The sequence below is a fragment of the Pelobates fuscus genome, chromosome 5, assembly GCF_036172605.1.
Source record: "Pelobates fuscus isolate aPelFus1 chromosome 5, aPelFus1.pri, whole genome shotgun sequence".
In the NCBI taxonomy this organism is placed as follows: Eukaryota; Metazoa; Chordata; class Amphibia; order Anura; family Pelobatidae; genus Pelobates; species Pelobates fuscus.
Window position 1 is genome coordinate 316,540,017 of NC_086321.1, and position 26,643 is coordinate 316,566,659.

Consider the following 26,643-nt stretch of genomic DNA (forward strand, 5'->3'; position numbering starts at 1 on the left):
AGTGCAGCCCCAGGTTTGATTTAAACTGATGTTGGTGCCATGACTATGCAATAGCTACCAATTAGTTTGCTGTTGCCCACCCAAAGGTCTACACTACAAGCTAAGAAATTGCACATTTTTGGATCAACTTCTTTTATTAAATCCAAACATGTACAGATGGGCTTCTGATGTGTTAATCCCATGCTAAATCTTCACACGCTACCCATGAAATAAAAGCACCATCGAATAGCAGAAAATAAATGGCATTACCATGACATCACTGGAAGTTTATGAAATCTCAGTTTTACCTGGTAGCCCACTTAGAAATTATTACATGTGGAATACCGAACTTCTATTTGTAGCACTAGCTTTGCAGGCGAACAGAGGTTGGTTCAAGGTGCCATAGACGCATACAACCCTGTGTATGCCACCATTGAGTGGTAGCAGATATGCCAACAGAAGCTTCCTGCCAGAACCAATTTGTGTTTATGTATATGCTGAATTTCTTATATTGCATGATTACGCTTAAAGCTTATATATATGCACCTACGGTGGGCTTGGCACACAGTTCATTGTAGATGTTCTGGTAATTACTCCTGGGATCATCAGTTGGGTGACTTTTCCAGTCTCATATATGATCTATAACAGTTGAAGAATACTTGAGTCCAAAGGCATTTTGACTTAATGCACGCCTGCTCTGTGTCCATATTAATATTAATCCATCAGTGATGAATTGCCTGCAAACATTCACCAAATGAATTAAACGGTTAAATTGGAAGCTTAGACGACATGAAGTCCAGTCTTTATAAGCACGATAAGTTTATCATCTGTTCCCCTGGTTTTCTGTCTTGGTGGGGGTTGTGCAGGGAGACTGTAGGATTACCATGAGTTGACTTTTCCTTACTAGGGCAGCTCTCAACTGATCTTTCATACCATCGATCTTTACTTCCAGCTCTTTAAGTTCCTTCTCTTTGTGCTCCCGAGCCTGACCATTCTCACAGGGACCATCCTTGATGTTTGTATTCTCCAAGTTAAAATGCACTCTCTTCTCCTGGCGTACAGGGGTCCTGCGTAAATTGTTCCAAATCGACTGAGGTTCAACTGGTTCATCTTTTTGCAGGTTACATCTGTCAAAGGTGCAGAAAGAAATCTTACTAATGAAATAAATTGAGTAAAAATAGGACAACAGTAGGACAATAAATGTAAAACAATGGTAGGCAGTCACAGGTTTCCAGGGCTAGCACCAAGCCATTATTAAGCGATAACCCTACCAGCAGAAGTAGGCTATCAAATAATACATGGATGGTTAACTAATTATGTTTAACTGAAAAAATACAATGACATTCTGCTTTTCAAAGTACTATTTTTTGTTGATTTAAAAGGGAAACAAATATCATCAATAAGTTAACAAAAGAAAAAATATATATGATTCCAAAGGCAATCATATTTACCTATGAATCATTATCATCAATATTATCTACCTAGAACTGTCAAAATCAGCATTATTTGGTAGGGTATTTTGCAACTCCGGTCACCATGGCAACTGACAACTTAATCTTAAGTCTTAATCATTTTAACTCTCAAGTTTGTCTCTAGCACCGATCTGCAGGTCCCCCAGGTGGCATCCGGCTTCTGAATCTCAGTTACAGGAGGCATGGAGTGCCGCCGGGCAGGAGCCCCGCTGAGTAGTCAGCTGACGATTCTTAAACTAAATCTCGATTAACTGAGATTCAGAAGCTGGATGCCGCCTGGGGGACCTGCAGACAGTGGCGTACACACGACCCATGGGGCCCCGGTGCGAAAACTGATCTGTGGGCCCCCTCCTCGCGCTTACTCTGCGTGGGCCGGGGCCGCAACACATGGTGGCGGGCACCTATGGGCAATTTGAATGCACTTGCTGCGCATGTGCATTCGGAGCTGAGAGGCGGACGGGGCGGAGGGATCCCCAGCGCCAAGGGAGTCCAGCACTGGAGAAAGGTAAGTGCTGAAGGGGTTTTAAACACACACACTCTCACGAACATACGCATACACACTAGCTAACAGACACACACATTTACTGACAGAGACACACACAGCAACGTACATACATACTCACTGACAGACACACATACACACTCACTTACAAAACATTCACTCACTGACAAACACACACTCACTAACAGACATCAAACACACTCACTAACAGACACACACAAACACACTCAGTAACAGACACACTCACTGACACACAAACTAACACACACACTGACACTCACTAGCAGACACACACTCAATAACAGACACACACAAACTAACACACTCACTAGCAGACACACACACACTAACACACAAACACACACACACACATACACTCTAACACACACACACACACACACACACACACTCTACCCCTTAAACACAAACACTTTTTTGTTTTAATTAATCCCCCAGCCTCCTTACCTTTGGGAGAGCTGAGGGGATTCCCTGGGGTCCAGTGGTGCTGCTGGGTGGCCGTTCACCGGGGCCCCCCATAAGAAGTGGCTGGCCACACTGGCGTACATACCGGGTCGCAGGGCGGCCGAGCCCGGCCGCAGCCGCGACCCCGGTATGTACGCCACTGCCTGCAGATCAACACTGGAGGCAAACTCGATTTAATCCCCTAGGGTAAGAGTATGTCCAGGAGCCTCCTGATACCATAACAACTTAATTTAGATGAAGTTGCTATGGTTACCAGAGTGTCACTTTAGTGTGTACTTGTCATGGTAAGACAAGTTATCCTCACTTTAAGTACAAAGAGCACAGAAACATCAACATACATGGTGCTAGCAGATGTGAACATTTGTAGACATATCCAGTTTAAGTTTTTTTTTTTTTTTTTAATTCTTTATTTTGGGTGTGCAGTGATTAGTACAGTTTACATTTTGGTTTCTTAACACAAGGTATATTGACAATGTTGGGGCAGACATAGTCCAGGTATGCTGCACATTTTTTTTTTTTTTTAAATCGTGGAGAACAACACGGTATTTCACAAGGCGGAAATATATAAACAATAAGACAGGATAAAACATAACAGTATCATTATATTAAGAACCAGGACACCAGGACAAATCGAGTGTGGCGTATGATAGTGAGTGGTAGCAAGTGTGATTACAGTAGTGGCGACTGGTAGTGGTAGTGGTTGTAGTCTTCATGGTTACAGTTTTGTTAGTACAGGCGTTCACGTGGTGTCATGTCAGGGTGTCCACTATTCAGGTAGACTAGATAAGTTTATGTTTGTCGTGGTCAGGTGTGTATGCCTCCGGGTACGTGGCTTTTTATGGTGCTGTGTGACCCTATAACTCTTTAATGATCGTCTGTGGCAATATCGCTTAGCATGCTTCGTGCGGGGAGAGTCCTTTGTCAGGGCGTCTCAGTCAGGCTGTAGGCTAGCTTGTGTTCAGGTTTCATCGGGTTATACGCCCGTGTGTCTAGGGTGTCCCGGAGGGAGGCTCTGTACCCCTAACCTAGGGGGTGGCGGGGGGGGGGGGGTGGAGAGGGAGCTCCTATAGTTCCTGCCTCTCCAACTGTTGCGTGAGGCTCTCAGCGTGTGCGGTCTACTGTGAGTTAGTGTGTCTATGCGTGCTGTCACGTATAGGTAGCATTTAGACATGTGTCAAGCTGGGTGTCAGCATTCAAGGAATCAACAATAGTAATGTGAAAAAGAAACATAACAAAAGGAAAAATTACGAAGAAGGGCGGCAGGCAGTCTAAAAGAAAGTTTTAAAATAAAGTTTTAAGTCCGCCGTGATTCTGGGGACTGTGTATGACGTGTGGGAATTGTTTCAGTCCTTGTTTTTCAAGTGTCCTGATTTGTCGGTCCCTTGTTTCTCGGGATGAATGGCACCGTGTTGTTTGGGTCCCATCTCTGAGCAGCGGTCTCTGTTGCGTCATTTTTGTCTTGTAATCCCAATTTAGCGAGCACTGCAGGTATTTCTGTGGTCGCAGAGACCCTGTGTGTGGTCCCGTTTTGGGTAATTAGCAGGGATCGAGGCGTCCCCCAACGGTATGGCAACTTCGCGGAGCGTAGTAAGCTCGTAAAGTGGGATAGTGTCCGGCGCCATTGAAGTGTGGCTCTGGTCAGATCTTGAAAGAAAAGCAGCTGTGTATTCTCAAAGGCCAAGGGGGTTTTGTCCCGTATTGCCGCCATAATGGTGGCTTTGTCCTGTGTGGTGGCACAGCGCAGAATAACATCCCTGGGGGTTGTGCTAGGCATTGTGGCGGAGGGTGGGAGTCTGTACAGCCCGTCGAGGAGCATCTTCCGTGCTGTCGGTGGCGGCAAGATAGTGGCCAGGAGCCGTCTCACATAGTGAGGTAGTTCTTCAGGTGTTATATCAGAGGGTACTCCGCGGATTTTGACATGGTTGCGGCGAGCTCGGTCTTCGTGTGTTGCTAGTTGTAGGGAGAGACCCTGTTGGTTGGACTGCAATTGTTTTATTTCTTCCTTTACTGCTGTCATTTCTGTGTGGAAGGACATAATGCTCTCCTCAGTCACCCTTACTCTCTCAGTTACTTTCTGTACTTCCCCTTTAAGCAGGCCCACGTCCGCGGCCAGTGTCTCCTTAATGTCTTGGACCCAGTTATGGAGGTCTTGTTTAGTGGCCAGTGTATTGTCAAGTGGTGCCTGTGTTGGTGTCAGGGTGTACTCACATTCGTTCTCTGCTTGAGCAGGTGTGTGGGACTCTGTCCGGGCCGTTGTCGGAGTTTGTGGGGCCTCCGCGGCCATCTTTGATTGTGCTTGCCTCTGCAGCAGAGCCCCTATGTCGGTCTGCTCCGCCTGGTGGCCGGTTAGTACCTTCTGTGTTCTTCTCCCCATGTTCGTTGGGGTATTGTTGTAGGTTGACAGAGGGTCGTTAAGGGGTGGGGGCTCACCTCGGCTGTATACTCCGTCGAGGAAATACTCAAGCCCGGCGGCTGTCGGCGAGGTGTAGGCCTTGAGCCTCCGCTTTACCTTTCCCGATCGCTGGGGTTGGAAAAAAGGCATCAATGTGTGCGGTTTGTCACCCTTATGCCGGTTTCAATATGGGTCAGGCACTTGGTCGCTTCCGTTTGCGGATGTCTGCGGATTCGTTTCAGGCTTGTTAGGAGCCATATCCAGTTTAAGTTAAAGGGACACTATAGTCACCTGAACAACTACAGCTTAATGTAGTTGTTCAGGTGAGATCTATAGCTCCCTGCAGGCATTTTCTGAGAAAATACAGTGTTTACATTGATTGATAGGAATACCTCCAGTGGCCGTCACTCAGACGGCCACCAGAGAGTCTTCCTATCATGTATGGCCCTAAAAAGGCCATGTACACGTCAGACGTATTAAAATACGTCTGACGTGTGCAGGAGAGAGAAGGCACTGTGTGTGCGCCTTCTCTCTCCTGCCTGTCAGCAGAGGAGAGAGGTGGGCAAAGACCGCGAGCTGAGCTGTCAGTCAGCTCAGCTCGCAGCCGTGCACACCGCGCGCATGCGCGTTAGTGCGCTCAGGACTTCAAAGGGTGGCATGAATGCCGCCCTATGAAGTATGTGCGCATGTGTGGCGAAGCCGCGCATGCGCACAAGGGAGCAATGGCGCTTCCAAATGGAAGAGTCTGATTGCTCCCTGCTTGCGCCCGCCTATTTCATCATTTTGACGAAATGGGGGGCGCAGCTTCATGAGGCTCCCGGCGCTGGAACCAGGTGAGTAAAAAGTTCTGCCTGGAGAGTCCCTTTAAGCATATTCAAACAGGTGAGATTTTTCAACTTCTCGAACAAAAAAATGTAAAAATATGCTGTCTAAATGTGTTAAAGTTATATATAAGTTAAAACATGATAAACTTTCCGGAGCAATTGAAAAGTGGGAAAAAGATCTTTATACACAAATAGAGAAGGAAAGTTGGAAAAGTTGTTTCAATAAATTATATAAACAAGTCCATTGCTTAAATTTGACAGATTTGCAGTTTAAAGGATCACTATAGGGTCAGGAAACCAAACATGTATTCCTGACCCTATACTGTTAAAACCACCATCTAGCCCCCCTGGGCCCCTCATGCCTCCATAATTATAGGAACATCTTACTGTATTCAAGCCTGAAGCTGTAACTCTGCAGGCTGTTTGCCTAAAAAAAAAAAAACAGGCTGTCTGCTGACATCATCAGAAGTGGTAGCCTGATCCAATCACAATGCTTCCCCGTAGGATTGGCTGAGACTGACAAAGAGGCAGATCAGGGGCAGAGCCAGCACAATTCAAACACAGCCCTGAATTGAATCAATTAATCTTTATGAGGAAAGTTCAGTGTCTGCATGCAGAGGGAGGAGATACTGAATGTTTGGATGTATTTTAGGCAGCCATGACCCAGGAAGGATCTCTAACAGCCATCTGAGGAGTGGCCAGTGAAGTTATCACTAGGCTGTAATGTAAACACTGCATTTTCTCTGAAAAGACAGTGTTTACAGTAAAAAGCCTGAAGGTAATGATTCTACTCACCAGAACAAATTCAAAAAGCTGTAGTTGTTCTGGTGACTATAGTGTCCCTTTAACCCCTTAAGGACACATGACATGTGTGACATGTCACGATTCCCTTTTATTCCAGAAGTTTGGTCCTTAAGGGGTTAAACTTTCAAATAGATGGTACTTAACACCGAATCAATCTTTGAAATAAAATATACCCAAATACATCCGATACTGATAAAGGTAGGCTATTACACATATGGTGGTACTGCCAACCTATATATATTTATTGCAAAGATATAATTACACTAATCGACCTTATGACAGGAAATAAACTGTCAATGGTGCCGGGAATAATTCTATTAAATTTAAATAAGTCTGAAATGAAGATAAAGGATTCGATGTTAATTTTACATATCATCACAGCAGCTAAATTACTGATAGTACGGAAGTGGAAAAATGTTCTAACCCCATCTATACGAGAAGTGATATTACAAGTAATTTGGCAAGCAAAATTGGAAAGAGGCATCTTGGTTACACGCAAATAGAATATTGGGACAAATGGATAGATAAACTAGAATTTTTCTTAAAAACGTCCTAAAGGGCCTCTCAAATAGAGAAATTGAATGTAACTGGGTAATGGATAAAAAAAGATTAATAGTATATGTAATGTGCTGGCAATAAGATAGGAACATATGGGTTAATCGGGCGTATAATACAATTTTACAAAATAGATGACGACAGTAGTTTGACCAAAGAGACTAAAGGGCTCTCTCCCGGTCTACAAATAAAGATAAGGAACATTAGATAAGCGAGTTTATTAGGGTTATGATAGTGATAATTAGGATAGGGATAGAGTGGGGGTAGGAGGTAGGGGGGTGGAAATAGGGAAATATAGGAGGTAATAAAGGTTAATCCCATTGGTTTTTTTTTCTTCTCTGCTTTCGTGGGAGTTATGAATAGAAGAAATATTGTATTAATGATGGTAGAGAGACCTTTAAGTTACGTTCACTTTGTAATAGTTTTAATAACTGTACAATGTTAAGGTACCTATCTGAAATATAAAAAATAAATTTAAAAAAGTTACGCATTTTCTCCCACATGTCAATGTTTGTATGTATTCACCTCTATGGCACGGGCATATTTTCTATGCTAGGGAATGAGCGACGAGAGATAAACAGGAGAACTTTCCTACAGGCGGTTTTTCTGTTTTCTCTCAGCTGTACTTCTTGTACTTCTTGTTCTATCCTGTGCTCTTCTTGCAGGGGAGACTCTAAACTTTCTCATGCCTTAGGCAAAGCTTCAATTAGAAGCCCTATATATGTGATGTGCGTGTTGGCTGTGTGTGATGTACATGATCTCTGTGGAGCGTCGGAGTGTGAATACTAAGGTGTATAACAGCAAAAACATATGTGAGGAAGGCTGAACTTGATGGACACAAGTCTCTTTTCAGCTATGTAACTATGTGTATTTCTATGGAGTATCAGAGTGGGGATGTGAGTGTGTATTTCTGTGAAACATCAGTGTATGAAGGAGAGAGTATATTTCTATGGAGTGTCATTGTGTGAACAGGGCCGGTGCAAGGATTTTTGGGTACACAGGCGAAGATTATTTTGGAGCTCCTCCCCCCTCCCCCAAAAGCATCTTCACCTGTGTGCCTCTTAACCCGCCTTTTGTTTCTTATCCCATTTTTTAAATGTTTTATCCCCATTGTGTGTCTTATACCCAGGGCTGCCATCAGAAATTTTAGGGCCCCTGACACAGCTCAAGATCTGGGCCCCCAAGGATGAAGTGTGTGTGTGTGTATAGTGGATGCGGTATGTGTGTCATGGATGCAGTGTGTATAGTGGATGCAGTATGTGTGTCATGGATGCAGTGTGTATAGTGGATGCAGATTGTACGTTTTGTGTAATGTATGTAATGTTTGTATGCATGCCTTAGATGCAGAGTGTGTGTGTAGTGATTGTAGGTGTGTTTTTGTCGTGGATGTAGTGTGTTTAGTGAATGTAGTGTGTTTGTAGTGAATGTAGTGTGTTTATAGTGAGTGCAAAGTGTGTTTAGTGAATGTAGTGCGTGTTTAGTAAATGCAGTGTGTAGTGAGTGAAACGTGTGTATAGTGAATGTAGTGTGTGTGTGTGTAGTGAATGTAGTGTGTGTGTAGTGCAAAGTGTGTTTAGTGAATGTAGTGTGTGTGTGTAGTGCAGAGTGTGTTTAGTGAATGTAGTGTTTGTAGTGAGTGCAGAGAATGTATAGTGAACGTAGTGTGTGTGTGTGTGTGTGTGTGTGTGTAGAGCAAAATGTGTATAGTGAATGTAGTGTGTGTGTATGTGTGTAGAGCAAAATGTGTATAGTGAATGTAGTGTGTGTGTGTAGAGCAAAGTGTGTTTAGTGAATGTAGTGAGTGTGTGTGTAGTGCAGAGTGTGTTAAGTAAATGTAGTGTTTGTAGTGAGTGCAGAGTGTGTTTAGTGAATGTAGTGTATGTGTAGTGCAGAGTGTGTTTAGTGAATGTAGTGTGTGTGTGTGTGTAGTGCAGAGTGTGTTTAGTGAATGTAGTGTGTGTGTAGTACAGAGTGTGTTTAGTGAATGTAGTGTGTGTGTAGTGCAGAGTGTGCTTGTAAGGATTCAGTGTGTGTGTAAAATAGGGGGGGATGGGAGTATTTTATTTATTTATTTATTTGTGTATATTTCAATTTTATTCCCCCCTCCTTGGTTCTTACCGTGCCAGGGAGAGGGGAGATCACATTTCCTGTTGATCCAGTGGCATGGTGGAGGGAGCCAGCCGCGGTACATTGAAGAGGGGGCCCAGCAGCACACATTGTCTTCCTTTACAGCTCCTCTCTGACTAAATCTCACGAGACAGGCCTGCGTGCTGTGCGGAGCGTTGCCATAGTAACCCATGGCAACGCTCTGGCGGCCGCAGGATGCAGGAAAGTTAGACAGAGAGCAGCTGAAAAGGAGGACAGAGTGTGCCCCCTCTTCATTGTACAGGTAGCAGGGGACCCTATATATATGTGCACATATATATAGTGAAAATCGATATATATATATATATATATATGTTTACATAATGAATGTGGGGCTCGGGGCCCCCCAGGACCGCCGGGCCCATGACAACCGTTATGGTTGTCATGCCCTGATGGCGGCCCTGCTTATACCCTTTGTGTTTCTTACTACCTCCAGCCTCCGTGTCTCCTTTTCTCCCTGAACCTTTGTGTCTTTTACTCTTACCAGCTCCTTTGTGTGTTTCTCTTTCACCACCAGACCGTCTATCTCCCCCACAGTCCCTCTTTGTCTCTTATTCCTCTTCGCCAGACCCTCTGTGTCTCTTTCACCCCAACCCCTTTGTATTTCCACTCACAGGCTCTTCTGTGTGGCGCTTTCCTCCCCAGTCCCTCTGTGGACTTTCTCATCCCCAGGCCCATCTGTATGTCTTTCTCCCCCCTCATGTTCCTCTGTGTGTCTTTCTCCCCACTAAGGCCCCCCTATGTGCCATGCCACTATCCCCTCCATGTCCCTTAGTGTTCCTCTCTCCTCCCCTCCATATCCATTAGTGGTCCTCTCCTCTTCCTGTCCCTTAATGGTCCGCTCCCCTCCCTAGTCCCTTAGTGTTCCTCCCCCCTCCCTTCCCTGTCCCTCAGTGTTACTCTCCCCTTCCTCCCCAGTCCCTTAGTGTTCGTCTTCCCTCCCCTTACCTGTCTCTTCGTTACCCCCATTCCTCTTAGTGTTCTTCTCCCTTCTCTTTTAGTGGTCCCCCCACCTACCACAGTGTTCATTATCCTTCCCCTCCCCTGTACCTTAGTCTCTGTCCCAATGTTCATCTCCCCCCCCAGTGGTCTTCCCCCCTCTCCCCTGTCCCATAGCATTATTTCCCCCCCTCCCCTGTCCCATAGCATTCTTTTCCCCCCTCCCCTGTCCCATAGCATTCTTTTTCCCCTCCCCTGTCCCATAGCGTTCTCCCCCCCATAGTTTTTCTATCCCTCCTCCCATAGTTTTCCTCCCCCCTCTCCCATAATTGTCTCCCCCCCCCCATAGTTTTCCTTCCCTCCCTGCTCTTAGTGCCCTGGTGTGTCTCCTACCTTTATTGTAGCGTGGCCGAGCGGACCACGGTACAGGAGCTTCAGTGAGCACTTCCTTTCAGTCCGGCCGGGTACAGGAAACATAAGTTCCTGTACCGCGGCACGCACTGCTCCGCTCGGCCACGCTACACAGAGTGCCTGTCAGGAGGGAGCGCTGTGCGCCCACCTCCTGCCGGTCACTGCGATCTAGCGCCCCCCGGGCCGGTGCGCCCTAAGGTGGCCGCTTGTGCTGCCTTATGTATGCGCCGGCCCTGTATGTGAACATGAGGTGGCAGATGTGGGGTTGTATTTCTATTTGTGGTGTAGCCTGTGGAGATAGATGATTGTGATGTAATGTGTGTGTATGGATATGGGTTTTAGTATATGTGGGGGATTAGGGACTGTAGTTTGTGAGGCGATGAATTGGGCCTGTAGTGTGTATGGGTCAATAGGTGTTGTGTATGGGGATGGTGAATAGGGACTGTAGAGTGTATAATGGGTAAATAGGGCCTGTATTGTGTTTGTGTGGGCAAATAGCGGATGTAGTGTGTATGGGGAGGTTTATAGGGGCTGTAACATGGGAGGATAGAAGCACTATTGTGGGGAGATAAGGGTAGTATTGGGGGAGGATGTATAAGCTTTAGGTTAGGCATAATCATTTTTTTTTTTTTTAAACTAAAATGTAATCCCCCCTCCTTTTTGCTTAGGGTCAAGGAGAGGAGAATGTTGATTCCTGGTGGTCTGCTTGGGCTCAGTATCAGGACAGCACATCAGGGAGATGCAGTCCATGTGCATTTTTCTTTCTGGTCAGCACTCTGTTATAAATTAGAGCATTACCTTAGTAACCAGTGGCAATGCTCTGATCCACTCCAGGCAGCTATGCACTGGGTCTGCACACTCCAAAAGGGCAGACTGCGAGCTCTCTGGAGTCTCCACCCGATTATCAAAGTGAGTGAGCTAGGTGTCCGAGCTGTGTCCGAGGCCTTAAGCTGCCCATGTGCTCTCAATGAAGCATTTTTGCATCATAAGGGAGCTGTGACCTGTTTAAGGAAGTGTGCCATAGCAGGACTAATTAGAGTTGAGTGGGAGGCAAGTGAAGCTGGGACATTGTTACATTAGCAGTTACATATATAATTGATTATCCTGTTCAATGTTACATTTGTTGCTTAAAGCGGCACTATCATGGCCGCATCCATTTTTTTTAACTCTCTTCCCGACTCCACAACATCTAATTGCCTCCATAGTCCCCCCCCCAAATGCCCCTATGCCCTCCTAGGTGCCGCCTTCTTTGTGTGGGCAGATGAAGGCCCTGTGGGACACGTCATCTGCCCACACTAGATAGTACTGTAAAATTCCCCCGCATGCCCAGTTAAACACTTGGGAATTTGCTATTGTCCGAAATTCGGATGGAAATTTTGTCTATTCATTCGTCAAAAAAGACGAATGAATGAATAGAAATTTCAGAAGAACAAACAAACACTGAATATCGGTGTTCGTTTGTTTATTTGTTATGTTTAGTACAAGGAGGGAGCTACCGGCTCGCAACTTCCTCCTTGTAATATGTTAAAATATAAGCAGCCTGGGAGGTCAATATTAGCATAGGGAGATTTCAATCTACTATGCCGCGAATAGGGGCATGTCTACTAAACATGTTTACAAACCCCCCCCTTCCAATAGATGTCCCCATGGTGGGTGGCCATGAGTGGGGGCTATTTAACTAAACAGGGGGCATAGAGGCCCCCTTGGCCCCCACCCGCTGCTTAGGACAATGTGGGTGGGACCTATTGTCCTCCCCTCCGGCCCACCCATGAGCGGCGGGTGGGGGCCCTAAATGACATTAGGGGGGACCTATTGTTTGCCCGGGCCCCCACCCATGAGTGACAGGTGGGGGCCCTAAATGACAATGGGGGGAGGACCTATTCTCCTCCCCCAAGGCCGCCATTCATGAGCGGCTGGTGGGGGCAATAAATGACAATGGGCTAGGAGGACCTATTGTCCTCCCCCCTGACCTCCACATATGAGCGGCGGGTGGGGGCCCTAAAAGACAATAGGAGGGGAACCTAGTCTTCCCCCGGCCCCAACCCATAAGTCGCCACTCATGGGTGGGGGCCGGGGGAAGACTAGGTTCCCCTCCTATTGTCTTTTAGGGCCCCCACCCGCTGCTCATATGTTGGGGGCCTGAATGACAATGTGGGGACCTATTGTCATCCCCTCGGGCCCCCACCTATGAGCGGCGGGTGGGGGCTCTAAATGACGATGGGGGTAGAACTTAATGCCACCTCCTGCCCCCACCCAAGGGTGACGGGTGGGGGTTAAATTAAAAAAAATACCCCCCCAGGTCACAAGGGTCCCCAAGCCCCCAGTCAACCCCAAAAATAAAATAAAGCCCTACACACCTCCCTCACCTTAAAAATAGTGTTTGATTGTCAATTAGGGCCCCACCCGCCGCTGAGGAAGTGAGTGGCGGGTGGAAAAATACAAGCGTAGGATATATACATAAGACAAAGTAATCCCTACTTTGTCTTATGTTTTAAAGAAAACTAGATCAGATAGGAAGAGACGAAGAACAGATCCTGAGAGAGGGAGAGAAAAGGAAGTGATTGGGGAAAGGTAAGTTTGGCATGGTAGTGCCGCTTTAATGAGATGTTAGATTTTAAAGTGAAGTTTTCATGACATGCATTTGCCCTGGTGTTGCTGTAAAGTCTTGTGTCTAATTCCCAGAAATGGCTTCAAATTGACCATGATCTAACTATATTTGTGATTAGCTTTGGAATTATTTTTATTAATCGTAGTCAAATTTTATTGCACTTTGGAGCATAAGTTAATATATATACATAAAGACTGCAGCCAACCTCACCGTTTTTCTGGTTTAGGGAGTTGCACATTATCTTCCTCACAGTTCATGTTTAAAGCACGATGGATCTTCTGTAAGCAAAAAGATTTATAATCTAATGAGAGAAGGGGATGGAGAGGAGAACTCATTAGCATAGTGCATTAATGTAATTCAAATTCCTGGTGCTCATTGGGTTAAGGCAGTGTGAAATCTGAGCAGAAAAAAATGCAGAGAATTTTCCAACAATGAATCAGGATCATAATAGAATTAAGGTACAAAAGGAGATTATGTGTAATGATGAGAAGAGAGGGGGCAGACAAGGGATAAACACTGTAATGGTTAGTGAATGTAAATCGTTTATGTACAGTAAAGAAAAATACCAATGTATGCAAACATTTTGACACCATGAAAATGATTCTTTGATGCTCTGTTTTAGTGGTCAGGAGTACTTCTTCAGTGGAAAAGAAACTTCATATCTTAATGCACAGTTACTATTTGTTTGCTACGGAAGCCCATAGAGGCTTATATTTAACATTTTTCTGACTTGTTATGTTGAAAAAACAAGTTGTTTTGCAAAACAACAAGTTGTTAACAACTTGTTTTCTCAACAAAATAAGACAGAAAAATATTAAAAAATTATGGCCTCTCTGGGCTTCTGTCGTTTACTATATGAAAAAAATTGAAAACAATTAAGTGAATGTAATATGTGCAAAAGTTTGGGCACTCAGTCAGCCCTTGGTAAGATTGTCTTTAGCAGGCCTCCAAACACTTATTCCTAAAAGGCTTTATATTCTTGCTTTGATTTGTGTCCCCCTCTTCTTTAAACAATAAGTAAACTTGTAGTTCAGACATATTCGTTGGGTTGATCTCAAACATACAGTACATGTGATTTTCAATCATATTTGAGTCTGAGGACTGTGAAGGCCATTTCAAAACCTTAATCTTTAATTTCTTGATGTAGTTCATGTTTGACTTTAAGGGAATATCAATATCATTATGATTTTGAGAAGCATATGTTGTTGGAAATCCTTCTCAGATCATAGGCGTGCGCATGGGGTGTGCCGGGTGTGCCTGGGCACACCGTAATCCCCGCGGCACGCCGATGGAGTGAGACCGGCAGGGGAGATCTCAGGATCTCCCCTGTCGGCTCATGCAGAGCCGGCGCTACCTGCTCTTGCCAGCATTTTCGCCGGGTTCCTCTAGCGAGATCTGAGCGTTGCCGTTCGCTCACCACTGGACCATCAGGGAAGGCAGCAGGAACAAGGACCCCCCCTCCCTACATAAAGTAAGAAGGGAGGGGGGATATTAAGTAATGTACCCCCACCTCCACCCCCCACAATCACCCACACACAGCACCTACACACATACACAACAACTACACACATACAGCACACACATACACAGCACACACATACACAGCACCTACAAACACATACAGCACCCACACACATACACAGCACCCACACACATACACAGCACCAACACACATACAGCACCCACAGACATACACAGCACCTACACACATACAGCACCCACACACATACAGCACCTACACACATACAGCACACACAGACATACACAGCACCCACACATACAGCACCCACACACATACACAGCACCAACACACATACAGCATCCTCACAATCACACACAGCACACAAACAGCACCCTCACACACAGCACGCACACAGCACACTAACAATACCCTCACAAACACAAACAGGACCCTAACAAACACACACACAGCACACAAACAGCACCCTCACACACAGTACATTAACAGCACCCTCATAAGCGATCACACACAAACAGCACCCTCACACACAGTACATTAACAGCACACTCATAAGCGCGCGCACACACACACACACACACAAACACCCTCACCCACATAGCACACTACCAGCACCCTCACACACACATCACACTAACAGCACCCTCACACAGCATACACACACACATCAGTGTGTGTGTGTGTGTATATATGTGTGTATATATATATATATATATATTCATACATGCATATATATACGCGGCGTGTGCTTGTGCTTTAGGGTGTACGCCTATGTCTCAGATTCAGTATCTTTAGTGACTGTATGACATTAGCTTCCAGCTTTTGTTTACACTAGAATCCATTCTTCCCTCTACCTTAACAACATTTCCAGTGTCATCGGCAGTCGTTCAACTCCAAAGCACAATATAGTTCTCGTCCCGCCCCTCCATTCCCCCCATCCCCTCCATTCTCACATCTTCAGATCACTAGGGAGGGAGTTTTAGTAGATTGCTCCCTATTTTGGCATCCTTAAAGGAACACTATAGTGTTAGGTAAACAAAGCCCTCTGCCTCCCTTTCATCTCCCTCCATGCTATAAAGGGTTAAAAATGATTTTGCACTTACCAGATTCAGCGACATTGTGCCTTGGTGCTGGGTCGGGCTCTGCCGACGTCAGCCTATGGGGGAACCTAATGGCATGCGTGTGGGCATTAGGCCTTCCCAATAGGAAAACATTGACACAATGCTGGACATCCTCATGCAAGCATCTTACACTGCCATTTCACAGAGTCAGAAATCTGTGAAAGTACGGGAAGCGCCACTAGAAGCAGTCTTAATACTGCAATGCAAGCATTGCAAGTTCTCTAATACTTTAGAAAACAGGGACCCTGTACCAAGACTACTGCAATGAGATGAAGTGGTCTGGGTGCCTATAGTGTCCCTTTAAATATGGCTATTCTATATAAGGATACCAAATTAGGGAGCTATCTACTAAAATGCCATTTTCTTAACGTTTGTCTTACAGCTGTTTAGTAGATAGCTCCCTAATTTGGTACCCTGACGTAGGATTGTCATATTTAAGGATACCAAGTTAAGGAGCTATCTACTAAACAGCTAAAATACCAAAATTATGAAAAAAAATGTCATAATTTTAATCTTCCAGCTGTTTAGTGGATAACGCCTTAAATATAATTTGTGCCCTTATGCAGGATTTACATAATTAGGGGTGGGGGTGGGAGATATGGAGATGTTTAGTAGATAGCTCCCTAATTTGGTATCCTTAAATATGGAAATCCACCGTAAGGATACCAATGTAGACATCTGCTAAGCAACTCTAATAAAAACCATTTTCTTAATTTTGGACTTTTCGTTGTTTAGTAGATAGCTCCATGGTTTGGTATCCTTTGTTGGAATGCCAAACCTTTATTCCTAACGCTATAGTGTCCCTATCTAGTTTAGTTCCTCCCCCAGAGTTTTCACATGCTGATTCTACCTAAACTCAAAGGCAATGTGAAGTTACTGGACTTCCAAATCTATCACCAATTGACTCTTCTTGAAAAAGGACTCTATTGGAACAGCATTGGAACAACTTCTGGATTTCTATTTGTGATAGAGCTTCCACCAGGTCAGCTCCCTAGCTGCCTTTAGGGACCTTTTAAAAAAACTAGGGTCACAAAACCATTCATGTCAGATTCATGGCATAGACAACTGCAAACATATCAAATATTTAAAAAAAAAATCATTCTGATGCAACAAATGATCATTAATCTCTAAATCACGGCTCAGTGAAACCTGAAATCTTGTAATCTTAAAGGACCACTCTAGGCACCCAGACCACTTCAGCTTAATGAAGTGGTCTGGGTGCCAGGTCCAGCTAGGGCTAACCAATTTTTTTCAGAGAAACTGCTATGTTTATAAATTGGTTAAGCCTTCCCCCTAATCCTCTTGTGGCTGTCTCATTGACAGCCGCTAGAGGCGCTTGCGTGATTCTCACTGTGAAAATCACAGTGAGAGCACGCAAGCGTCCATAGGAAAGCATTGTAAATGCTTTCCTATGCAACCGGCTGAATGCGCGCGCAGCTCTTGCCGCGCGTGCGCATTCAGCCGACGGGGCGGAGAGGAGGAGGAGAGCTCCCCGCCCAGCGCTGGAAAAAGGTACGTTTTACCCCTTTTCCCCTTTCCAGAGCCGGGCGGGAGGGGGACCCTGAGGGTGGGGGCACCCTCAGGGCACTCTAGTGCCAGGAAAACGAGTATGTTTTCCTGGCACTAGAGTGGTCCTTTAAGGATTATACTACACCTGGCAACTTAAGAAAACATATTTTTTTCCATCAATCATGTTTCTTTTTGGCACCACAGATAGAATTCTGTATCATGAAACAAATTAAATAGTTTGCTTCAGAGGCTTAGCTAAGGTCATCTGCGCCCGGGGACATGACACAAAGTCTGCGCCCCTTCTCGGACCGACAGAGTCTGGGGGCTCAGTCTGAGCCCCTAATAAAATTTAGAAATTTTACGGTTTATATGGTTCATTTTCGAAGCATCTGGTATTTTAATGAAATAGAATACAGACTAATAATTCTCTATACGATTGTAAACAATTTATTTGAAAAAAAAAAAATATATACTCTACTAATTATACATGACTGGAATAGACATAGTCTACAACAAATTGATCCTCCTTGATTTGACTGTCGCAAACTCGTCAATCACGTTGTCAAAATTAATATTCTCAAGTGTTTCTCTTTCGATGCTAAGGAGTGCAAGATCACTCAGACGATCTTGTCCCATTGACGCACGTAAATAAGACAAAATAAGCTTCAGTTTGCTGAAGGACCGCTCACAGCTTGCAATTGAAACAGCAATTGTTAGAAGTATTTGCAGTGAAATGCGCAGATTCGGAAATACGTCATCTCCATATGAAACAATAAAACCAAGAAGATCCAAAGGAGTTTCCGGTAGAACTTCAGTCCGGGTACTGAGCAGCATTTTGCAGTCTCCGATTTCTGTGCACAATTCGTGACCATTGACGTCAGTCATAGAAATTTCCAAAATCTAAGCAATTTTGACGAAGTGTATCGACATTTGTCGCAGCGAGAAGAGTTTTGACGTCTAGTAAAAATCCAAATTTGGTGTTTAGCTTTTTTTAGACATAAAAACCGTATTAATGCAGAAAGAAAAGTCCTGCGCTCACTCCCATCACTACTGGGCGGCTGCAAATGACTACAGTACACATCAGCCCCAATATCTAGTAAAAACCAAAGAGAAACAAGTTACCTGCGCTCTCTCCTTTATCCCTATGTATTTTTAGTTACCTCCAATGGCCATGAGAGGATGAGCCCACCTGCCAACATCAAGGCAGACCCCCCTAGGTGGGTCCTAACTCTAACCATTCACCCTGCTTCCTTGAGCCGTATTGATATCTCCTGTTGGAGTCTATCAATTACGCTGTTCATAACACGTGCAATTTCTTCTTCTGCAGAAAGTCCTGCATCTCTTGCTAATTCTCCAGGCATCCTCCGATGTCTTCTAATCCTACTGTCAACCTCGATTCCCCAAGTTGTGCATCTTGTTTTTCCATTGTCTACCGCAACCTGGCTCAAATTATCACGAATGTTGACAAGTTCTTGCTCCAGCGATTCAAGATCAGATGCTGCTTCCTTGAAATTCATAGTAGGATCCTGCAACCGTTTCTGGACACGATCAATTTTCCCAAGTATGATGTTCCAGAAATGTAACAAAACTAGGAAGTTAAAGTTTAATATACCTGCCAGCAAAGTTTCTGCATCACTTCTGGTGTCAGGCGTCATAGTTGCATCTTCTGATAATTTTTCCAACAGCCCTACTAGTTCATCTAGTCCTTCATAAATAGCTTTGACAGCTTCTGATTGTGCACTCCAGCGTGTTTCAGACTCCCTCTTTACTGTGATTGGCACAACTCTTTTTAATTCTTCCCAACGAGTTCTTGAACGAGAGAAAAACAAATATATACTTTCAACTGTTCCAAAAAATGTGATAACAACTGGATCCTGTTTAGCTGAGTGTACTCCTGCCAAGTTTGAGCTGTGGTTGTCACAGTTGACGAACAATGCTCTGTGATTTCTGGCACATATTTGCTGTTGAAGGCCGGATATATGCCCAGTCATTACAGCAGCATTGTCATAACATTGTGGCCGACAGTCGGCTAGAAGTATGTTATCAGATTCCAGTTTCTCTACGATAACTCTTTCAAGGCTTGCAGCGTCTTTGGAATGTATCTGAACAAAACCTAAAAATTATTCTTTGATGGTTATTTTTTTTGTTTGAAAATCCACATCCACAAATCTGATGACTTCAGAAAGCTGTTCCCGGTGTCCTAGATCGGGTGTTGAGTCAAGTAAGATACCGTAGTACTTGTTTTTTCTGATTTCACTCAACAGCTGATTCCTTACAGTCGATGCAAGTAGGTGGATAAATTCATTTTGGATTTCCGGTGATAAATAAGATACTGAACCTGGATTTTCTCGGGCATGTTGTAGGTGTTTTTTTAACAGTGGATCATACTGAGCAACGAGTTTGATCACAGAGAGAAAGTTTCCAACATTTTTATCCTCGTCCTTATGCAGATGTTCCTCATGGCCACGCAGTGCCAAATTTTGTGAAACTAGAAACTTAACCCCTTAAGGACCAAACTGCGGTGGCCGAGACTGTTTTCATGAGACTGTAGTTTTTCTGGCTTTCTCCATTTGTTGAAACCATTGGTTAACTCAAATGAAGATCGTGAGTTTGAACTTGATGATGTAAACAATAGACAGCAGAAACAGTAAGTAGCTTTATTAATTGGTGAATATAATAGCCACAAGCGATTTACTTCCTCTCCATTTGCTAGTCGGCGTTTAAACCATGACGCAGTAATCGAACGTTCACCTGCTACTGACGATAGACTGCCTCTATGCTGAAAGGGTATAGATCCGAGAGTTATCAATTCATCACGAAGAGGCTGTGGTATCATCGATAGCTTTGTCGTTTGATCAAATTCTAAGTAGCCAACATCATGAAATCTTAGGACAGCAGGAACAAGAACAACACCATCTTTAGCTTCTTCATCAAAAGCAAATTTCAACAACGACGTCTCTGGTGTTTTCCTCAGCATAAACAGTAGCATCTGTCGTAATCATATCTTCTTGTATGTTGTAATCCTGGCGGTATGGTTCAACCTTCTCGCTTTCGTGTTCTAAGACTGGCGTTGCAGGCGGTTGATAACTGCCGTCATCTGATTCTGAAGATACGGAGTTTGCGGCTTCAGCTTCTTCTGTCATCTTGGCTCTTTTTAAAAACCTTGCCAGTAATTTACTAGACTTTTTTGATGCATTTTCTAATTCTTTCTTTCTTTTACGACCCTCTGCTCCACTTTGTTTTTTCCCCGGCATAACTGAAATGAAATCTGTATTGTTAAATTTTATAGACAAAAACAACATGGTATTACTACATAATTAGGTATATTTATTTATTTAATCTTTGGCCACACTACAGGCGTAAGCCCAATTACAGTATGGCAAATTTACAAAAGTTTACAAAATTATTAGGTACAACGGTAATCTTTAATTACATAATTAACAATGAAGATAATTATTGACAATTTTTTTATAGACATTATGAGAACAGTTAAATATATCAGGCGAGTTTTCAATTTTATTTAGTGCATTTAAGTTTAAAGATATCCTATTTATAGGTGAATTGTACGCCGAGTTCGTTTTATTAAAAAGTAAGGATAGAAAATCACTCTCTAATAAAGTAGGATGGAACTCGTATATTGAATTGTTTTAATTGATCAGAGTAATCGATTTTGTTATTAAATAATTTCCAGGCAAAATTTATGTCAAGAAAAATCCAAATTATATACAATTACAAATTGTACAATATTAGCGAAATTGCATATAGTTGACATGTAGTTATATTACTCAAGTTTAAAAATGATCAATTTATCATACAAATATCATAACAAACCTTTTCTTTTCTTGTTGTTGTTCAACTAAAAAATATTTCAGAATTGGTACCTTGGACACTGGAGTGTCAGTTTTGGTATTCCCCACACTTGTAGCATCAATACACGTGCTCTGCATTCTGTCTGTTAGACGACACTCACTAAAGCAACCTCATACCGAGATTTTATGCATGCGTTAAATTTGAAGGTAATGCAGTCGCTTTCGCGGTAAAAAAAATTAACGAGTACGTAAATAAAATACATGAATTAAAATACATTATTTATTGAACTTCAAATATATTAAATAAAAAACTGTCCCCTGTCTTTGTGTCACTAAGTTCCACTAATATCGAATATAGCGTCTGAGAAAAGGATGGGAGATACTGTTTTATACTGGTGGAAGTGAGAGAAAGCTACAGATTATATTCAACGAGACGAATACTTGTTATCTATCTTTCTCTTTTCAACTTATGTGAAGTATTATTCTATCTTCCCTGCACTCACGTAAAATCCTATATTCGACTCGAAATTATCCAACCTGTATAATTGTTAAAACCAGATGCCAGTGCCACTTTCAGTATATGAAGAATAATATTTGAACCCAAACTGATCTTTGTTTTAAAAAAAACGCCATCGGCAATCCTACATTGTGGATGTCTGTGTCATTTGTTTATGAGTAGAACGGCGCCCCTTAATGCTCAATGGGGGTGCCAAAATCATGCTTGCCAACTGGTTTGTAATGAAGATATTTGTGGAGCTCCAAAATTCAATCTTGCAAACGTATTTGGGATACATTAGTTTACATCAAAATAAAATTAAATAATTCGTTTTAATACTCATTTTGGTGTCCCCTAACGTGGCGCCCGGGGACATATGTCCCCCCCTGCACCTCCCTAGCCAAGCCACAGGTTTGCTTGTTTCATCTGTCGTCCATTTGGCATTTTGGAACTGAGGATTTCCAACCAATCGACCCAAATTATGGATGAATCACACGTTGTTTGAAATCAAGTGCACAAGTCTATTAAGTTTCATATATGGATCAGTAGGAATGGCACTCACCTGAGACTACTCATGCTTACCTGGCTGGTATGAAGCCAGTACTTGAATCTGCGCCTCCTTCTGATTCGTGGTATTATAAGATGATAAACCACCCTCTCCACCAGTGAAGTGAGGATGGACCCACCAACTCCAATGCAGAGGAGGACAAACAACCCTGAGAAATGGTAGATTCCCATCTGGAGTGTCTACAGCACAGAAATATAGGGGGTTGTCAACAAATCTTACAATACTGAAGTTGAACATTTTTGAATGTTGTGTCATAATTGCACTTTTAAAATGCTAATGAGTACAGCAAGGCTTTTTTTAAAATGGTATCAAGCTGAACAAGCAACCATCCGACCCTGCAAACACCAGACACAGCCCGGGGACACCCCGCTGAACCCACAGATGCCCTTCCAGTATTCCCCGAAGCACCTAAAGGCAAAACGCAAAACCGGGGCCTACCACAAGCCCTCATACCGCGACCTCGAGTATCTCTGAGGCGGGGACCCTGAAAACGCAGCGGAGCTGTGGTCGCCCCAAACAACACCTGCCAATACATCCATGGGGCGCAGAAATCAGAAACCCACACCCGGTAATGTACCTGAACAGAGGGACATCGGAGCTATGCTCCAGCGGCACACCTCAGCCACAATGGCGGCCTCCGTCCACCCACCCCCACCAGGGCCTCCCCACACTGCTGCCCCTGCAGCATCCCAGCTACAGAGCCCAGAAGAGGACACACGGCAACAGCCCACAGCATCAGCAGGTAACACTGAGCCTGCAACTAAACAAGACCTCCAAATCCTATCCACTATGCTAAAGGACATTCAGGGCCTACTTGCTGCTGACCTGCCCATCTAGAAATCCTCCATGCAACAACTCACAGGCAGACTGGCGGCTACAGAAGCGGACGTTAAAGAACTTCGCCAAGACACCTCCAATATACAGGCATCTATAGCCCAACTACAGGCAGCCCAACAGGCTCTATCACTACAGGTGGCAACGCAGGAGGACAGGTACCGCCGCAACCACATTAAAATAAGGGGCATTCCAGCCACCGTTCCTCAGGAGGAACTACCACACTACGTAAGAAGGTTGCTAGCCACAGTGCTGCCACCTGCCACCGCTAAAAAAGTAAACATCGCTGGGATGTATCGCCTACCGACGCCCACCGCTACCACTACCACAATATCAGGCGATGTCATACTCCGCTGCGCACTACCTCAAGACAAGGGGCAAATAATGACAGCGGTAAGGAACAAGACCCCGCTTACATTTGAGGACTCACAACTGTCCTTTTACCAGGACTTATCCAAAACCACTCTGCAGTGGCGAAAATCCCTGACTCCTGTCACAGCCCGACTGCAGGCTGCAGGAGTGCCCTACAGGTGGGGACCCCCACGATCACTTCTTGTTACACACAAGGGGACCATACGAAAGATAACCACAGGGACTGATATTCCAGCGTTCCTCGCAGCTCTGGATATACAGGAGGCGACGGCGGACCCAAATCGCATCCACGGATGGGACCCATCTAATGTGATACCATTTGTGCCAAGAACTGCAAGCGACAACCCGCCGGACACCTGACGGGCAGGGACTCTACCAGCCCTGACCCAAACCCAATGGAGGGTCTTGCTCAACCAGCAGCTCTAGGCTGCACAGTTGCAGAGTTGCAAAGTTTTAACGCTATGATTTTGTTCACTTGTTTTTACCGTATGTTTTTATATTTATTTTTGTTTCTCACTGCAGACTCACCCACACGAAGACACGATCTTCGACCTGGGCCACCCAGGAGTAGGGAGATTAGGCATACTATAACATAACCAGGCATCCATAAAGTGATGCCTCCTATGGACCTAGTCCGGTTCTCTCCAGCCACATATGCTCAGTCACTGAATCGTTAATAGCCCCCCCCCCGCTACCCCATTGGTCAGGGGCAACACCTCCACCGAGAGGTCGGCCATGCATGAAGGCAGTCAGCACCCCCTCCCTGAAAAGATGAGGGCACCACTCACACTACCGACACCCTAACGCGGAAACCATTAGATGTAACTTAAGACCTGTACCTGGTCCCAAGCTTGCTTTTACGTAAAGTCAGGTCTCATAACGGTGGTACCACCTCTAAATATCTGCTATAGCATGGTTTACCGCTCTACTCGATATGCTCATTTACAGCTGCCAGCTTATGTACTGGCCTTAATTAACGCACATCTACAGTTTGAATGCATGTTTACCTATAGATCTAGACCTCCTACCCACCAGCAAGCTGTAATCGGCTCATCGCCTCAATACTGAATCTTTGTACCCCTTAACCATAGTCGGTGCGAAGCCTATGATAACACACTCTCCACTCTTTCCCACCCAAAACGCTGAACACCACTATTCATTAATATTTTCTTTCCTTTTTAAAAAAGAAAAAAGAAAAAATAGAGTGCAGCAATCTCAACGTGTTAAATATTACTTCCTGTGACACTCTGTATTGCTCTTTATTGACATGTTTATGTTTACTATGTACTTAACAATGCACTACCAAAATAAAGAATTTAAAAAAAAAAAATGGTATCAAGCTAAAAAAATTTCATGAACCTTTTTAATGAAGTGAAATTGCATTTCATTTGCTTTGTCAATGTTTTTTTTCCCAGAAACATGCATAACACGTGTAGGCTGTGCACTATTATTATGTATTTTGCTTTCTTGTCAAGAAACGTAAACAAGTTGGAAAGCACCTTCGAATGATACCCTAAAGCAGGTACTAATCTAGGTAAATCTAACATGCACAATAAAACTAATGAGCTGTGTTGTTTAACCCTATATGGATTGGTTAGAGTTCATTTCTAAATTACCTCTGTCACAGCAAACACTCTTTTTCCGCAGGGCACCATCTTGTACCACTTGTCATGTAGTGTGTCCATAAATCCAGATGATTTGTAACGGCTGATAAATTCTGATAAGTTAGATGTCAAAGGCGAATTCTGGGGAAGTCCAATTCCATACCCTGTGTCAGTAAATTGTAGAAAGCAGTTACTTACTGAATTAAATTTTTGGGGGGATCAGTGTCCACTTTTGAGCATCACATTGGTCTCCACTTTTTAGCATGCTACCTGCCTACTCTTGATTATGTTACTGACCTACTCTTTTAGTTATACCATTAGCTTCCTCTTTTGAGAATGGTTGAGATGTGCTAAGATTTTCAAAACTAGATATTTAGTTTAGGTACAATTCGGCTATTCCAAGGTTGTTTTAGGAACTCTGATTACTATGGTAGGATTTGTAGAATATATGCTGAATGTGCTGGAATGATTCATCTCAACAGTCAATGTTTCCTTATACTACACTTCATGATTCTTTCTCTCTATTTCATACATTGCATTAATTTATTCTAGACGCGAGCACAAATGATATACAGCCACATGCAAATTCAGAAGTATTTTGGTACCTTCTATAGCAAATGGCTTCCCCACAGTGAGCAGTTTGCAGTCAGAGTCAATGGATACCTCATAGTCCAACAGGGCTTTGTCCATGATAAAAGCATTAAGGATTGGGGGATCTGTCCTATAAAGGGTACAGGAATTTAGGTAATAGTCTGTGCACTGATAAGATGAGTTAACGTTGGCCTAGTTTGCCATAAGCTGTAGTTGAAGCTATTCCAGTCAATCAGGAACAAGTTACTGGTTCATTCACCCATTATTCTACATGTACAACAATGTATATTAGTTTATTTTAGTTACTTCTTAGATATTTTTCAACTGATATCTTTCTAGCTCCATTTCCACGGCCTAAATTTTAAAAGTCTTAATTTTAATCTCTTTTTAGTGAAAATGCCAGCAATTGTGAGCAACTAATATTACTTCATAACATTTTTATGAAATGCTCCTATTGCTTGCACTATAATTTCACTGAAACTTCAGTGCAATCAAAAGAAGACTACTTTGTCATATAGGTAAGTCTGAGGTTGACATAACTTGACTGAAAAACAGAGCTTCTAGCAACGTCTGTGAGAAAAAAGCATTGTTTTGGTCTTCAGGTGGGTAGATCTGTGGAGAATCCTGCCATCTTGCTGCATCCTCCATTGAACTGCATGCACAAGAGTATGACATTGACGTGGCTTCTGGCAGATAAAGCACCAGGATCTAAAGATGGAAGACACCAGAAAGATGGTGGTGCCATGAGGCAAGTATATTGTCAGGATTCGAACCTGGGAACTTGGCAGTTCTGGTGCGTTGTCTTACCTCTGAGCCATCTCTCCGCTTTACTGTTTCCTGTATCTAGCCCTGTCTAGTATCTAGCACTGGTAGCTGGACATACGTTTGAACTACTCCTGCCACTCATGTTACACCTGAGCCTGATGTCTCATTAGCCAGGTATATAACACTGCCTCTCCCAGAAGGCAGTGTCAGTTCCTTGACTCTGGTGATCATTCTGTTGTTTCGTGTTCTCCAGTTTATTATTGACCTCTGGCTTGTTACTCCGATTATCCTGACTTCTGGCTTCCTCTGACCCTTGGCTTCCCACGACTATTCTCCTGGTTTATTGTTCCTGTACCGCGATTTGGATTTACCTTGCACAG

At 43.8% G+C, this 26,643-nt stretch overlaps 1 protein-coding gene across 1 annotated transcript in view; it reads right to left on the bottom strand.

Moving 5' to 3' along the window:
• Positions 1-445: 445 nt before the first annotated feature.
• Positions 446-26,643, bottom strand: part of GRIN3B (glutamate ionotropic receptor NMDA type subunit 3B) — a 32,504-nt gene continuing 6,306 nt past the window's right edge. Inside the window, exons 5-9 of the mRNA XM_063457368.1 lie at positions 25,513-25,628; positions 24,920-25,071; positions 22,112-22,276; positions 13,325-13,392; positions 446-1,106 (exon numbers count right to left, since the gene is read on the bottom strand). Of these exons, the coding sequence (XP_063313438.1) occupies positions 803-1,106; positions 13,325-13,392; positions 22,112-22,276; positions 24,920-25,071; positions 25,513-25,628 (805 nt within the window). The 3' untranslated portion in view covers positions 446-802. The remainder of the gene's footprint in view (positions 1,107-13,324; positions 13,393-22,111; positions 22,277-24,919; positions 25,072-25,512; positions 25,629-26,643) is intronic.